Genomic DNA, 17,636 nt, shown 5'->3' with positions numbered 1-17,636 from the left:
CAAAGATCCGAATATTCTATTCTACAGATGTGAAACCTGGAAAGTGACAAAAACCCTTACATACAAACTTGCAGGTCTCTGTTAACAAACGTCCACGAAAAATTGTTCGTATTTTCTGGCCAAACATTATCAGAAACGAAGATCTACTACACCTGACCTAACAGAACAGGGTAGAAAGTGAATAAAAAGTCCAGAAAGTGAGGTTGGATTGGTCACACACTCCGAAAAAATAGTTCCAGTATTGCAAAGACTGCCCTAGAGTGGAATCCCCAACGAAAAAGAGAAAGAGGTCACCCAGCTCAAACTTGGAGAAGATCCATCATGGACGAGATAAGAGGTCAAAGAAAGTTTTGGTATGCTCCACTTCGGAGTTCAAGAACATTATATTTATATTATACAGCATTTTTATATTATTTTGATGTTCTATATTCTTATTAACAGTATTTGATGTAGACAATGATCCATAGTTTTTATATCTTTATGTTTTATTCATGGTATGTTCACAGTTTTTTATGCAGCGAACCTTAGTTCTTAGATAAATTTAAATCAATGTTTATACACTTTCCCTTATTTCAATTCAAATCAGAGTCTATGGACAGTTCCAAACTGAGTCAATTTTATTATAATAAACGCCACCTGCCTTTTCCATATAGAGATACCAGGTTTATGTGACGAAACTTTTTACAGTTTTAGTTACTTTTTCAATAGGAATATTCATGTTTTGTTTCCTTTACTTTCAATTATTTTATAATTTTTTGAATTCCTGTTAAACTCGGTTCATTAACTATTAACAGCTGAAATAAACTTACTTTTTCATTGGAAAAGAATAATTATTGGAAATACTGAGAGTATGTATTAAACTCATACTACTCCTCCTTCTAAGTGCCTTCTCTATTGAGATTGGCGATCAATATGGCAAATTTCTCTCCGTTCTGGGTTTGATGAATTAACCCTTTGTTTTCTACTGGTTTCACTGTGAAACCACATACAAATAAATTTTTTGCTAGGTTCTCAGTGGCGTTAGCCTGAAACCACTCCCGTTATAATGACGTATAAGACTCCTCCTACTATAAAACAAATCGCGCACCTCCATTTACGTTCTCGTTATTCAGTGATTAGTTACTAGTAACACGTGTTTTGAAGCAAGACGGTGGTGTAAGCAATTTTGGTGGATTTTGGATTATTTCGTTATAGCAGGTAAATTTATTTTTTATTTACTATGTTAGAAACATTTGTATCTATGATTAACACTTCTTATTACTAAAAGTTTTCAATTTATAGTAAGTATATTGATGAAATAAAATGCTGGTTTCACCCTGAAACCACTAGGAAACTGGACATGTACCTGCTTATTTTTTTATTTCAGGAAAAAAGAGTGTATTCCTTCAGAGAGCTAAACAATATGTCGTCGGGTGGTCTATTCACCTTATTAGAGAGCATTCCTTCAGATAGCGAGTCAGATGAATCGAGTAGTGACGAAGAGGATTTGCTTGACATTACGAATATGCCCGTAATATTTGAAGATGCCAGCCAAACCAACCTTCAACTTCAAGAGGCGACATTTCTGAGAATGTACCTGGTGATGAAGCCTTCTCGGACGACGAGGACAATGTTCCCCCTGTTATTTTGAGGGATATAGAACAGAGAACAACCTGGACCAAGTCAGCGGCATTCTGTGTTACCAACATGAAGCAGTTCACTGAGGAAACCGTTCCTAGAATTCCAGATGACACGGAAAGGCCAGTAGATTTTTTTTACACTTGTTCACCAAAAACCTAATTGACAAAATTGTATTCGAAACAAATCTCTACGCTCTTCAGAAACGTGGTGGAGACTCTTCATTTACACCAACATCTGCCAAAGAAATTAAAATTTTTATTGCAATCAATATATTGATGGGAATCAAAAGATTGCCCAGTTATGTGGATTACTGGTCATCTCGAGAGGAATTACGAGATCACTACATAAGCTCAGCTATGTGTAGAGATCGATTTGCGTGGCATCTAGGAAACGTGCACTTAGCAGATAATTCGGTGATGCCTGGTCGCAACTCGCCAAATTATGACAAGTTATATAAAATTCGCCCTTTATTGGATTCTTTATCTGAAACGTTTCGTTCTTCATATAGCTCTTCAAAACATCAATCCATAGACGAATCTATGATTCGTTTCAAGGGTCGCAGTTCTCTAAAGCAATTTATGCCTCTAAAACCCATCAAGAGGGGTTATAAAGTTTGGGTTCGATCTGACGAGAATGGATATGTTTGCCAATTTCAAATATATGTTGGAAAAACTAATGATCAACCTGAAAAAGATTTGGGCCAAAGAGTAATCTTAGATTTGACTCGACATTTGGTGGCAAAAGGATATCACATTTTCTTTGATAACTTTTTCAACTCTGTGCCCTTACAAAAAAAACTTCAAGCAGAATGTATTTATGTGTGCGGCACTGTCAGGACTAACCGAAAAGATATTCCAAAAGACTTAGAATCTGACAAAGAATTACACATCCGAGGACAATCAGACTGGAGGGTCAGCGAAGATGGACTGGTGTTTGTAAAGTGGAGAGACAGGAAAATAGTGCATTTTTTGGGAAATCATCAAAACCCTTCAGAAGAAGCAACTGTTTCCCGCAAGCAAAAAGACGGAAATTCACAAGTCGTGGCCTGTCCAACAATGGTCAAAGAATATAACCAGCATATGGGTTATGTTGACAAAACAGATATGCTGAAATCTGTGTATGAGATTGACCGCAAATCAAAGAAATGGTGGCACCGAATTTTGTGGCATTTCGTAGATGTATGTGTTGTGAATTCTTTTATTCTCTTCAAACAAAAAGCGGAATGTGCGGTTCCAAACCTGAAATTTTTTAAGTTATCTGTAGCTTCAGGGTTAATCGGCGCCAGTGGTAGTATATCATCAAAAAAGAGGGTTGCTTCTCCTTCAGTCACAGGGACACATTTTAATAAAATTGTGCCTTTTGAGAAACGCTTTGACCAATGTTTGCATATGCCACAACATGGGACATCTAGACGATGTGCTTTTTGTAGCACTAGTAAGGATCCTCACAGAACCAGGTGGGAGTGTGCGACATGTAAGGTTGGATTGTGCCTTTCCGAAAAAAGAACTGTTTTTCATTGTATCATAAAAAGTAACCTACGTTTTATATTATTATTTAGTTATCAGTTTATTTAGTTTTCAGTTTATGTGTATTATTTAGTTATCAGTTTTTGCTTGAAAAAAAATCTCCACTTTCCTAGTGGTATCATGTTGAAACCATAGCCTATTAAAAAAAATATTTTTTACTTTTTTGTCTTTTAGGAACCCAATAGAATAAGATTATTTAATTTTTACCTCAATTTTTGATTGTAAAAGTTTTCCGGAAACAAAGGGTTAAGTCATTCCCTGTTGTGTGGGTCCAATCTCTAATGTTTCGGAGCCAGGATTTTTTCTTTCTTCCTATACCCTTTTGGCCTTCTAATATTACCTGGAGCTGCTCAAATTCCCTATAGTGCATTATGTGTCCTAGATAGGCTGTCTTTCTAATTTTAATTGTAGTGACCAGACGAGAACGTGTGTTCATTATTTCGTTCTTCATTTGTAGTTCTACTAGTCCAACTTATTTTTAGCATTCGGCTGTACATCCACATCTCGAATGAATTTAGTTTGTTGACGTCATAGTGTTTTAATGTCCATGTTTCACAGCCATATAGTAATAGAAACCACACATAACACTTTAGTTTTAAACTCAAACAGTGTTGTGACATTTATTTCCTAAAAATATTTTTATTTAGTACAATAAATAATTTTATCATTTGTTACACTAGTCAACAAATAAACAAAAAAAAAAGTTGCGACTGATGTTAAAATGGCTATATCGGGGAGTTTAAAGCGTCCTGAATACGAATTCAAACACCAGAATGTTCCACCACGTATATATTTTGAGTTATCTTCTTCTTAAAGTGCCGCGCATTTCTGCGTAGGCGTCCACCGTACCCTGTCTGGTCAAGTGAAATGTTAGATTTAAAGTAATAGAGTGCATCAAATACTGCTGTTTATTATAAACATTCCTATATACTTTATACAGATGAGTTCAGAACTAGAAACAAATACTATAGTAAGTCTTTTGTACGCGATTTTGTGCATATCCCAATTTTCCCGTAACACTATTTGGATTAACAGAAACACACATTTTATCCTGCATAGTAAAAAACGAGGATGGTTACGGTTCCTAAATATTATAAGTTTTATAGATAAATGCTTGCTCTTCCTTGAAAACATAGACACTTTTGTCATGCAGGGGTAACAGTGACAAGTGCTTTGAAATTCACCATTCCTGCCGTAGTACCGATTCCTACACATTACTTCGAATCCAAGTGCAGTTCTTTCAACAAGTTTAATACTATTTTTCCCAATGTTTCTCCTGGCGGGCATTATTCTTTCCCTCTTTCTTGGTTTTCACTATTTAGTTTTAGATTCTCAGAAGCGTCAATGAACTTGGCAAAGTCTTCACAAATGTTGTGTATGTTTCTCAAATTTAGAGAAAACTATTCCACGTGGGATACGTCGGTCGTTTGGTCAAATATTACAGAGTAATAATTTGCACTTTGAACCTGATTCATTATTTGTTCAATTATTTCTTCACCACAACATGTTATTAATTGATTTCGACTGGTGACATTGTAAGTTCTGATTTTATATTACTCATTTAAAAGGGTTTTAATTCAGATCATCAATGTTTCACAATATGTTTCATTATTATCTAATCGTTAGGACACTGATGAAAGTTTTGAGGACAACAATGTCAATGCCATCGATATGAATATTAATTATTACTATTGTTCAATTACGTTTCATTTGATAATTGTCTAATGGGATTGTAATGAGTTGTACTTTGTATATTGACTTCATAAAAATTTTTACTATTTTTTATCTTAACCCGTTCGCTAGCAAGGGGTAGTTAAGTTTCATCCTCACAGACCACAGAGCTATGTAGAATTAGTATTTTAATGTATCTTGTACTGTGTTTGTACTATGTCATGTGTTATAAGGTCCAGCACATACGGTGAAACGAAACCCATTTGAAATTATTAGTTTAAAACTTGTTTCAATCGTTTATCATACACGCTGCAACCCAAAACCTCAAATCATTTCAGTTTTCTGTGAGAACAGACAAAAAGGAGTAAAAGAAGAACTTTGTGGATACATCCCTACATAGTACATATATAGAAGAATATCAGTTGTATGTCTGTAGGTCTGTGGCTGCCAAAGAATTACAAGAAACTGATAGGAAATTCATGGATTGTGATCGTATGAGCAAAACTTAGTAAATAACTGTCGTTTCTCATAGACGTCTATGGCATAAACTCAAAAGTAACTGAGGTTTGCAGTTTCGTTACATTTGCGTTTCACTGTATGTGCTGGCCCTAAATGTAACTCATTTTAGAAACAATAAAATTATCTATTTAAATTGCCTACTAGGTGCAATGCGATACCCGGCTCACGGTTGAGACGCTGGGCTATCGATGTGGCTCATATGAAGGGTACGGGGAAAAAAGGAGGAATGTCACTTTTGTTGAATTTTTCGGAAGAGCATTTCCAAAGTTAGAAGACTAATATTAATGATATGTTTTGTTGTAAATGGTATTTTTTTTAATTATATGTTTGGTATGTTTACTCTGTGGTTACACACGAAAACAATGTGTAACAATAAAAGCAATTAACCTGTAACACCATGACATTCCCCCTCCTTCTCCTGTATAGGTATTTTATTATTCGTGTTATCTCATGACACAACTCATTTTTAACCAGTGATTTACGTACAGTAAAGTACATAATATACCCTATCAAATGAATTATTAAAACAAAAAATGAAAATTTCTGACATTCCTCCTCTTTCCCCTGTACCCTTCATATATATTAGTCTCTTAGTAGACACGTACTAAAATCTTTTTCCACCTACCTCTACCGAAAGTATACTTTTCCGGACCTGATTGTCGGGAGCAAAGTTGTACTTTTCCTCCCTAGGGAGGAAAAGTAAAAGTGCCGTCATGGTATATCATTCATGAAATATGACTTATTGACGCCCTGTACAATATTTATTTTCTATTACTTAAGTATCTATACATTTTAACGTTTATTTATAAAACACCCTGTATTTTGCAGAATGGTAAAAAACAGTAAATTGTTATTTTGATTTAACAATGTTTACATTAAAAATTTGACTTATATTTGACAGTTGGCAGTTATATTGTACCTACTTGTTAGTTTTAGTTTTAATAAATTTTGTTGGTTAGTTACATAAATAAATTAAGTAAAATGAAAAATGACTTGTTATGAATTTGAGGAAGGTGGAAAAACCATATGTATAACATGGGAGTAAAGTGTCTTTTCCTCCCTTGAATGATTACTGTAAACTTCATTCTCGGGAGGAAAAGTAGCACTTTCCTCCCTTGTTATACAAATAGCTATTTTTGATATTATAGTTATGTCTTTTATTTAGAGCTTGTTTATTCTAGTATTACTATCTTAAAATTAGTATTCATTTGGTAATTCTCACAATAAAACACTGAAAAACGTTTGTTTTTCTATACTTCCACAAAATTTATTACAACTATGTTATTACTACAGCTGTTTCGGCAAAGTGCCTTTCTCAAGTGATATATTTTACAATGTGTTTGCCTTTTTAAGTCTTTAACTGAAGAGGTTGAGGAGTGGGGAGCTGTTTGTCTCGAGTTGGTCATTCAGAATTATATCTGTATCTTTCAATTTATTAATTTCCATTGATTCTAAAAGTGATAGCTTAAGGCCTTTATTTTGAATATGTAGAATTTGAAACTCTTCATTGAAAGAATGATTATGATCTAGAAGGTGAAGTGCGTATGTAGAAGTGTCTGTTTTTCTATTGTTGAAAGCCCTTTTGTGTTCTGCTATCCGTTTGTCAAAAGTTCTGCCAGTTTGACCGATGTAAGTTTTCGGACAGTCACCACAAGTTAGTTTGTACACACCACTCTGTAGTTGCTTTCTCTTTCGGCTTTTATTGTTTTTAATATGTTTGCTTAAGTTGTTGTTAGTTCTGAAAGCTGGTGTTATTCCTTTCTTTTTTATGTATCTGGCTATTTTTGTTGTTATTTTGCCAGTATATGTGAGAGAGCAGAAGGTACTGGGTTCTTTCTGTGGTGGTGGATACACTAATTTCAAGGCTTTCTTATGGAGTTTTTGGTTTAAAATGTTGTTAACTGTTTGTTCGTTATAGCCATTGTTTACTGCTATTTGTCTAATGATATTTAGTTCTGTCCCGAAGTTATTTTTTGTCATAGGAATTTCTGTCAGTCTATGTATCATGCTATGGTAGGCTGCTAATTTGTGTTGTGTAGGATGGGATGATGAATTGTGTATAGTTGTGTCAGTATGGGTAGGTTTATGATATACGGAGAACTCATGTTTGTTGTGTAGTCTGGTAATCGTTACATCTAGAAAGTTTATGGAATTCTGTACTGTTTCTATTGTGAACTCAATATTACTATGAAGTGAATTAATGTATGATAGAAATTGGTCAAGTTGTCTCTTAGTTCCTGTAAAGCAGACTAGTATGTCATCCACGTATCTCCACCAATATAAGAACTGTTTAAATAAGGGGTGTTTAGAAATTGTTGTTTCAAGTTGGTTCATAAATATATCTGATAGTAATGGGCTTAGAGGATTACCCATAATAAGTCCTGCACTGTTGTTTGTGTAAATTTGATTATTGAATTCAAAATAGTCTTGATTTATGCAAATTTCAAGAAGGTGTAAAATTTCAGATGCAATGATCGGATCTGTACTATTATGTTCTAAAAGGTTTTTAACTAAAACAAAAGTTTCTGTAGGAGGAACACTAGGAAAAAGATTTTTTACGTCAAATGAAATTAGTCTGGAGTTGTTGGGCAATTGAAAATGTTGTATTTTATTAACTAGTTCTAGTGTATTTTTTACGGTGAATTTAGGTGAAAATTTAGTGTATTCTGTAATAATATCTGACAGTTTTTTTGAAAGTTTATATGACGGAGCTGTATAAAAAGAAACTACAGGTCTTATTGGGTGGTCAGGTTTGTGTAGTTTAATAAAAGAGTATAATTTAGGGGTTTGTGGGTTCATAATATTAAGGTATTTCTGTTCTGTTGGATTTAGTATTGATTTTGAATTTTCAATACCTTAATATTACTATTCAATACTGAAATACCTTAATATTATGAACCCACAACCCCCTAAATTATACTCTTTTATTAAACTACACAAACCTGACCACCCAATAAGACCTGTAGTTTCTTTTTATACAGCTCCGTCATATAAACTTTCAAAAAAACTGTCAGATATTATTACAGAATACACTAAATTTTCACCTAAATTCACCGTAAAAAATACACTAGAACTAGTTAATAAAATACAACATTTTCAATTGCCCAACAACTCCAGACTAATTTCATTTGACGTAAAAAATCTTTTTCCTAGTGTTCCTCCTACAGAAACTTTTGTTTTAGTTAAAAACCTTTTAGAACATAATAGTACAGATCCGATCATTGCATCTGAAATTTTACACCTTCTTGAAATTTGCATAAATCAAGACTATTTTGAATTCAATAATCAAATTTACACAAACAACAGTGCAGGACTTATTATGGGTAATCCTCTAAGCCCATTACTATCAGATATATTTATGAACCAACTTGAAACAACAATTTCTAAACACCCCTTATTTAAACAGTTCTTATATTGGTGGAGATACGTGGATGACATACTAGTCTGCTTTACAGGAACTAAGAGACAACTTGACCAATTTCTATCATACATTAATTCACTTCATAGTAATATTGAGTTCACAATAGAAACAGAACAGAATTCCATAAACTTTCTAGATGTAACGATTACCAGACTACACAACAAACATGAGTTCTCCGTATATCATAAACCTACCCATACTGACACAACTATACACAATTCATCATCCCATCCTACACAACACAAATTAGCAGCCTACCATAGCATGATACATAGACTGACAGAAATTCCTATGACAAAAAATAACTTCGGGACAGAACTAAATATCATTAGACAAATAGCAGTAAACAATGGCTATAACGAGCAAACAGTTAACAACATTTTAAACCAAAAACTCCATAAGAAAGCCTTGAAATTAGTGTATCCACCACCACAGAAAGAACCCAGTACCTTCTGCTCTCTCACATATACTGGCAAAATAACAACAAAAATAGCCAGATACATAAAAAAGAAAGGAATAACACCAGCTTTCAGAACTAACAACAACTTAAGCAAACATATTAAAAACAATAAAAGCCGAAAGAGAAAGCAACTACAGAGTGGTGTGTACAAACTAACTTGTGGTGACTGTCCGAAAACTTACATCGGTCAAACTGGCAGAACTTTTGACAAACGGATAGCAGAACACAAAAGGGCTTTCAACAATAGAAAAACAGACACTTCTACATACGCACTTCACCTTCTAGATCATAATCATTCTTTCAATGAAGAGTTTCAAATTCTACATATTCAAAATAAAGGGCTTAAGCTATCAGTTTTAGAATCAATGGAAATTAATAAATTGAAAAATACAGATATAATTCTGAATGACCAACTCGAGACAAACAGCTCCCCACTCCTCAACCTCCTCAGTTAAAGACTTAAAAAGGCAAACACATTGTAAAATATATCACTTGAGAAAGGCACTTTGCCGAAACAGCTGTAGTAATAACATAGTTGTAATAAATTTTGTGGAAGTATAGAAAAACAAACGTTTTTCAGTGTTTTATTGTGAGATAAAATGAACTTCCATCAAGTAACGGTCGAATCCATCAATCATTTGGTAATTGCCTATTATAGCATATTGTAATCAATATCACTACAAAATGTAACATTTCTATTTCACATAACTCCCTGGTCTGTACAAGACTAGCTTGTAACAAAGTTTATGGCTATGCCTTCTTATGTATTAAGTGATAATAATCTTATTATTGATAGTTATAAAGAAAGTGATGATATGGTATCGTGATCTTAATAAAAGTTTTAGCTGTAATGTAGTTATTCATCTTTTCTTTATGAAAACCCTTCCAAATTTTGTTATTAAAAAAAAGGACAAGAACCATATGAAATAGAGAGGCAAGCCAAGTGCTGTGTGACACAAAGATACCAATAAAACTAAAAGATAAATTCTATTAGACTGCCATGAGATCAGTTATGATGTGCTGTACTGAATTTTGACCAGTAAAAAAGAGGGATGGACGGAAATTACACGATGTTGAAATGAGAATCATTTCCAAATTCCGATCCAGTGTGTCCACGGATGGGGTGCCCAAAAGGTAAAACTTTTATTTTCAATTTTAGCGAAAAATATTCTTTATAAAAAGTTTTGCTTATTTTAAAACACCATGAAACGAAAAAAAAAATTTAAGTTTTTCAAAACCTGCTTCACTTTTTAGCGAATTTTATGGAAATCCCTATTAGGTCTGGATCCCGCTTATTAAAAAAAGTTGATTAATAGCAAGCTGAAAATTTGTTAATAGCTTAACAGTGTCTAGTCGGACAAACTTTGATATATGGGAACACTGGAAGTTTTAATTGTGGAACAGGTTAAAAATTTGGAACGGTCAGACCACGAAAACGGCACATTTATTTTGTCCGACAGAATAGACTTAAACTCTCCGAACAGAGATTAAACTCTCATGCAAAAATCAGACTGCTATTTATCACCAAATGGGCGTTTTAATAAGTGGAACATGTAGAATATGTCAAATGACAGGAATTATGCCAGGTGATAAATAGCAGTTTGATTTTTGCATGAGAGTTTAATCTCTGTTCGTAGAGTTTAAGTCTATTCTGTCGGACAAAATAAATAGGCCGTTTTCGTGGTCTGACCGTTCCAAATTTTTAACCTGTTCCACAATTAAAACTGCCCCTGTTCCAGTGTTCCCATATATCAAAGTTTATCCGACTAGACTTGCTATTAATCAACTTTTTTTTCATACGCGGGATCCAAACCTATATAAATTTTTGCACGAAGTTCTAAATCATAACAATAATCTAATGTTGCTAAGCTACAAGGTAGCTTAGTAACTGACAATTCTCAACTCAGATAAATAATTTGCGAATTGTCATTATTTTCGACAAGTAAATGTTAAACGTCCAACAAAGAATTTATCTTTTAAAGTGTTATGGCATTGGAATGACAATTCGCAAATTATTTATCTGAAATAAGTTACTAAGTTACATTGTAGTTTAACAACACTATATTAGTGTCACGGTTTCAAATTAGTGCAAAAATGTATAGAAATTTACATAAAATTGACTAATTAAGCAGATTTTGAAAAACTTGAATTTTTCGTTTTATGAGGTTTTAGAACAAGCAAAACTTTTTGTCAATGATATTTTTCGCTAATATTAAAAATAAAAAAGTTTCCTCTTGGGCACCCCATCCGTGGACACACACTGTATAAGGAAGTTTGCGTATGGGTTCCATTAGAAAAGAAATAAGAGAAGATAGGAAGTATTATTGTTGTTTATTTTTGGTTATAATGAAACAGAAACAACACATCAAACTTATTCTGAAACTATTTCTTGTTTTTGGTGCAAATAACCACAATATATCAAATTGGTAGCCTTCATCAAAAACATACAATATAAACTTTTTAAATTGTTATTGAGATAAGTATCATATTGTAAGTTCTTTGATAAGGGCTATTGATGTGGTAGGCTAAAGGTAAATAATAAATTATCAATGATTTCAAAAGAAATTGTTTTATTAAAAATCTAAAAAGCTTAAACATAATTGAAATAATAAATTTAAAATACCTAACCTACTTAAAACTTTATATATAATACACAAGAGGAAACAGTAGCGATCAACAGGTAGCGAAAACGCGTTACAAGATTGCAGCTGTAATTTTGAATATTTTTTCGAGATATTTGGCACATGTATTCGTAATATAATAAAGAATGGCGGTACAGAGCCCAATTTGTAAGATATATTAATATGTGGAAATTACTCTGTAATTAAATACAATATTAAAAAAACGAGCCCATACCGCCATTAAAAAGAACAAAAAAATACACTTTCTTCAAATAAACTTTTTTATCAGATTCTTAGATTTTGTGTCATTTTGGAACTACTAAAATTTTTTATTTCATTAGTAGTTCCAAAATGACACAAAATCTAGGCATCGGATAAAAAAGTTTATTTGAAGAAAGTTTATTTTTTTGTTCTTCTTAATGGCGGTATGGGCTCGTTTTTTTAATATTGTATTTAATTACAGAGTAATTTCCACATATTAATATATTTTACAAATTGGGCTCTGTACCGCCATTCTTTATTATATTACGAATACATGTGCCAAATATCTCGAAAAAATATTCAAAATTACAGCCGCAATCTTGGAACGCGTTTTGGCTACCTATTGATCGCTACTGTATCACCATAATATACAAATTTAAATATCTATTCTATAGTGATGAGCGCACTAATAACCAGCAAAATAACGGAAAATATGGAAAACACAATATGTTGTGATATAGAAAGAGTTGAAACTTATTGAGGTGGGAAATTATCAATAGAAACCTACACATTTACAGTATATTAATAGTTTCCCTCCTTTAGATGTATCGGAATCAAACAGTGGCAACTATCAATATAATGTAAATTTATGTTTCTATTGATAATTTCCGACATCTATTAGTTTCATCTCTTTTATTTCACAACGGATTATGTTTTCCGAATTTTGCATTTTTTTGTCGGTCTTAGTACACTCATCACTGTATTCAAAACGTTACAAACTATGGCAACAATTTAGATTTGATTTCTTTTAAAATATTTACTGCGTATGTTAACTGGTTACATTGTTTCTCTAAGATGTCATTCTTTCTCGTCTTTTGTACGAGCACTTTATCATAGAACTGTTTCCTTTCTAGTCTCATCAGCCGTAAATATTGTTGTCTTGTTGTTCTGGGTCTATTACCTTTTGGAGTGGATGTGGTTGGCGGTATATTTGAAGGATTTGAATGCATTGTAATTTCGAGCATGTCAATATTTGACATGTCAACATCTTTTGACATGTCAATATTTGACATGTCGGTTTCGTCTTCTGTCGACGCCGCCGCTTACCCCGGTAGGTTGTTGTCTACTTCGGTTGATGGAATGGCTAGAATTGGATTAATATTTTTTTGTTTTCCCAAAATATCATCCAATTCTTCCCAATATTCAAATGACTTCCTACCGCGGCCAGTTTTGGCATTGTTGTCTTTTACCTTTTTGTACATTCTTTCCAAATGCTTCCATCTATTTTCACAGTTGGAAGGACTAAAATTTTTTTTGGTTTCCTGTCGCATCTCCTTCGCGATCTCCTCATACATCCGTCGCAGGCTTTTTATGCGGAGACTGCCCACTGTTTCCTGAACTCCTTGTACAAATGCAGCAGACAAATTGTGTCATGCCTTGTCCACTGCATTCCATGCGTTGTGTCCTCTTGTTGGGAAGAACCCTGCGACAGGATGAGGAACTGCGATAACTCCTAAAACAATAGAAGCAGTTTTAGCTATAAATTTTGGTAACTTAAGTATAAGAGTTGAAAGTGTGAAAATTCTAGCCTTTACAGATCGATGGCCTGGTTCCAAAAGTGGCTAACTACAAAATCATCGTTTTCGAAATTTTAAGTTTAACCCTGTCAATCAAATCAGATCTTTCAAATACAATTATTGTTTTTCTATAAAATATTAGGATTCTTTGCGTCACGATATAAGAAATTTGGCCTGACGCTGATGGGTTGTCCCTACCGATTTAGTATCATAATAACAAACAACAAACCCTCCAGGAGCGGATTCGCTAAAATTAAGGGGAAAGGAACACAATGCAAGATTTTGACGCCTGTTAAAATTTTCAATGTGTTTTAAATGTAATAATTTTTTTCGAATCCTGAGAAAACTAATATGTAAGTATTTTTGAAAAATTTAAACGCAGAATGAAAAATTACTTTATTACCGAGGGCCGAAAGTCCCTTGGAATGAATTAAAAGTTTCTTTTGAATGAGATATTTGAAATTAAAAATCACACTAAATTTTCTCTTAGTTTTTCACCCCTGTAACTTATTAAAATCACAAGATTAAACGAACTTACCTAAGTGAAGTTTGATCTTGATTATAGGAAGGTCTCGTCGAAGTAAATAAATGTCGTAGTACCTATGCGTAGCCCGGATTCACCACTAAATTTAAAGCAATTCAATTCCCCACTCTCCCGCGTCTATACTCACCTCCTTCGTCCTAGCATTCATTAGTCATTTTAAAAGCTCCTGTCTCTTGTTGCAAATCCAAAGGGGGATAGCTAAATTTGGGTAGGGATGGGTTTTATTTACTTCGACGAGACCTTCCTATAATCAAGATCAAACTTCACTTAGGTAAGTTCGTTTAATCTTGTGATTATAGACGGTCTCGTCTCGTAAATAAATGTCGTAGATCTTTAAAGAAATTTTGCAACAACGTCACTCAAACATTTATTATCCTGGTAGCAAAGGAAACAACATTGGAAACAAAATGTATAGTACACAAAAAAGGCGACTAAACTTAAATACCCTACAAATAAGAAGAAAATATGAAAATAATTATCCCTGACCATTAATCCGATGAAAAGACAGCTCTAGCAAATGAGCTCTCAGGCGCTAACGGTCTATTATAAAACGTAGCGAACGTTCTTGAGCGTTCCGACCAACCAGCAGCTAGTCTTATGGTATCGAAACTAATTCCCTTTCTAGCCGCTGCTGAGGTAGCCGCATGCCGGGTACTATGAGCAGAAAAGGTGTTAGTATCTATTCCACTAGATCTTAAGATATTTTTTAACCAACGCCCAATGGTCTGTCTTGTGGCCCTATGGTGAGGTTTCTTAAAAGTTATGAATAAGTACTGGCAATAACCTCTTAATTCTCGGGTTCTTTCCAAGTAAGCAACTAGCGTTCTAGCTACACAAATATTTGTATCATTGTCAAAAAATGGAATAATTAAAAAAGGCTGGGACTTATTATAACCGGAAGTCTTTAAGCGACTAGGGACCTTAATACAAATTTGTTTGTCCAAAACCTGAATATTCAAAATCTCAATATTATGTAAAGTCTGAATGCGCTGTCCCGTAGCTAACGCCAATAATATGCAACATTTTAGCGAAGGTAACTCCAATGATATTGAGCTGGTCTCTAAGCCACGGACAAAATCCAAAACCTGTGCAGGATCCCAAGAGAACTCATACTTGGGACGCGTAGGTCTAAGACCAAAAACACCCTTACAAAATCGTTTTAAGCGAAAATCCTGGGCCAATTCTGGGCCAGAAATTTGTGCGATAGCCGATCTATAGGTGTTTAAAAGGCTATAAGAGGCCCCCTTATTAAAAAGCTCGGCTAAAAATATTAAGACGTTCGCGACCTCCACAGTATAAGGATCCAGTTTCTTTGCCTGACAGAACTCCCACCAAGCCTTTAAACCAGACGCATACTGATTAATGGTTGCAGTTGTAACGGAGGCGACACATATATCCAAAGACTGAGCTGGTACTTTTTTCAACCTGAGCGCTTCCAGGACAACCTCCCGACCACCAGGGAAAGGTCTTTGGATAGCGGGTGAGGAGTTCTGTTAAAAGAAATTAAGTCGTTAGATGGCTCGAAAATTAGAGGTGTTCCAACCAATAGAGATAAAAACAGGGGATACCATGGCTGAGAGGGCCAGAAGGGTGCCACAACAATACCCTCACAATTTTTTGCAAAACTTTAAGTACTAAAGAAAAAGGCGGAAAAGCATAAAATTCCAGGCCTTGCCAACATATGGTGAAGGCATCAACGGAGCATGCCTCTGGATCCCTCAACCAAGATACAAATCTTTTGCATTTTTTATTCAATCGACTAGCAAAAAGGTCAATGGTTGGAACACCAAAAGTTTCTACAATTTTATGAAAAGCATAATTAGACAAGCTCCACTCCGTTTCTATTTTAAGTTGTCGAGAGGCTATATCCGCTTCCACATTATCCACTGATGGAATGTACGCAGCACGAATATAAATGTTTTTCTGCTCGCACCACTGCCAAATTTCTCTGGCAAGAGCATTAAGGTTAGGATGTTGAATACTACCCATCCGATTAACATAGGCCATTGCCGTAGTGTTATCAACTCTGCACAATATATGGCAATCTTTTAAATGTCCCGCGTAACATTTTAAACCAAAAAAATAATGCCAGCAATTCCAAGTAATCAATGTGGAAGTGAGCCTCAGCCTCCGACCAAAACCCATAGCTGCACCTGGAGTCTTTTTGATATATACCCCATCCTGTCAAGGACGCATCCGAAAAAATTTCAAGACAAAACGAATCAACTCGAATGGAGTTTGTCGCCAGAGGTAAGTGGTCAGTCCACCATCTTAAGTCAATAAAAATAGATTCGGGCAAGGTCATAATGGCGTTATAATTACCTCCTGATTTTCTAAGAGCTAAAAATTTTGCACGTTCTAAGATTTTAGTGTAAAGAAAACCATATTTAATGCCCGGACAAACAGCAACGAGTTTGCCGATCAACTGAGATAATTCCCGTATTTTACAAGATTTTTTCCTAGTAATCTTAAAAACACAGTCCATTAAATATTTGCGTTTCCTATCTGTAGGGCCCAACAACATAGAGAGAGAATTATATGTAAATCCTAAGTATGTGCAGCGCTGAGATGGTATTAAACAACATTTTTTATAATTAATCACAAATCCCAGGAATTCTAATAGCATAACGGTTGCCTGAACATTTTCTAAATACTCATCAAATGAGTTGCCCAGCAGCCAGATATCGTCTAAATAAATCACCGAAGTATAGCCTCTCTCTCGCAAGAATGATACAACAGGCCTCATTATTTTTGTAAATACAAAAGGAGCGGAGCTTAAACCGAAAGGCAAGGAATTATATTGGTATAAAGAGCCCTCAAAAAAGAACCTTAAATATTTCCTATGACCTTCTCTTATCGGGACAAGCAGGTATGCATCCTTAAGGTCCACCGTGGCCATGTAGCAATTGGGTATAATTAAACTAGAGACAGTTTTCCTGTCCTCAATTTTGAAGTGTTTAGTTTTCACAAACCTATTAAAATTTTTTAAGTTTAAAACAAGCCTATATGACCCATCGGTCTTTGGCACTAGAAAAATGTTTGACACAAATTGATTCTCACATGGAGATGCAGAACTAATTGCACCAGATAACAAAAGGTCATTTACAGAGTGTTTTATTACAAGCCTCTCCAAGGGAGACCATTTATGTTCAGCGCATACATAGGTTTGATTAGGCATACTTATAAGGGGAATGGAATAACCTTCCAGCCAAGACAAAACAACGTTATCCTTGGTAATATCTTTCCACCTATTTATAAAAAATTTTAAGCGACCTGCATATTTACTTGCCTCTAGTGACGCCTGTCCTTTCTCATCTGCCACTGATCTGGTTTTTTCCGGAACTGGGTCCTTGGTCGCGGAGCTTGTCGAGGCTGCGGCGGTCCACTCCTGTAAGCTCCCCGATTTGACAACCTGAGTGGACGCGCAGAGTTTAAAGACTGATTCCTGATAAGCGGTTTTCTAACCCCCTTCTTGG

General features: G+C 34.5%; 1 protein-coding gene across 1 annotated transcript; it reads right to left on the bottom strand.

Annotated features, from left to right (window-relative positions):
• Positions 1-14,648: 14,648 nt before the first annotated feature.
• LOC126891122 (uncharacterized) lies at positions 14,649-16,167 on the bottom strand. Its single transcript, XM_050660301.1, has 2 exons — positions 15,766-16,167; positions 14,649-15,650 (listed from the first exon to the last, which is right to left on the bottom strand). The coding sequence occupies exons 1-2, from the start codon at positions 16,165-16,167 to the stop codon at positions 14,649-14,651; spliced, it is 1,404 nt and encodes a 467-aa protein (XP_050516258.1).
• Positions 16,168-17,636: the final 1,469 nt, after the last annotated feature.

This window comes from Diabrotica virgifera, chromosome 9, assembly GCF_917563875.1.
Source record: "Diabrotica virgifera virgifera chromosome 9, PGI_DIABVI_V3a".
NCBI lineage: Eukaryota > Metazoa > Arthropoda > Insecta > Coleoptera > Chrysomelidae > Diabrotica > Diabrotica virgifera.
Note: the sequence above shows the minus strand (reverse complement) of the source record. Positions and strands in the feature narration are given on the sequence as shown.

Coding starts and splice junctions, on each gene's coding strand:
- LOC126891122 (XM_050660301.1), bottom strand. CDS start 16,167: ATGGCCTATGTTAATCGGATGGGTAGTATTCAACATCCTAACCTTAAT. Junction 15,651..15,765: donor TTTTGCAAAAAATTGTGAGG/GTATTGTTGTGG, acceptor TTCTTTTAACAG/AACTCCTCACCCGCTATCCA.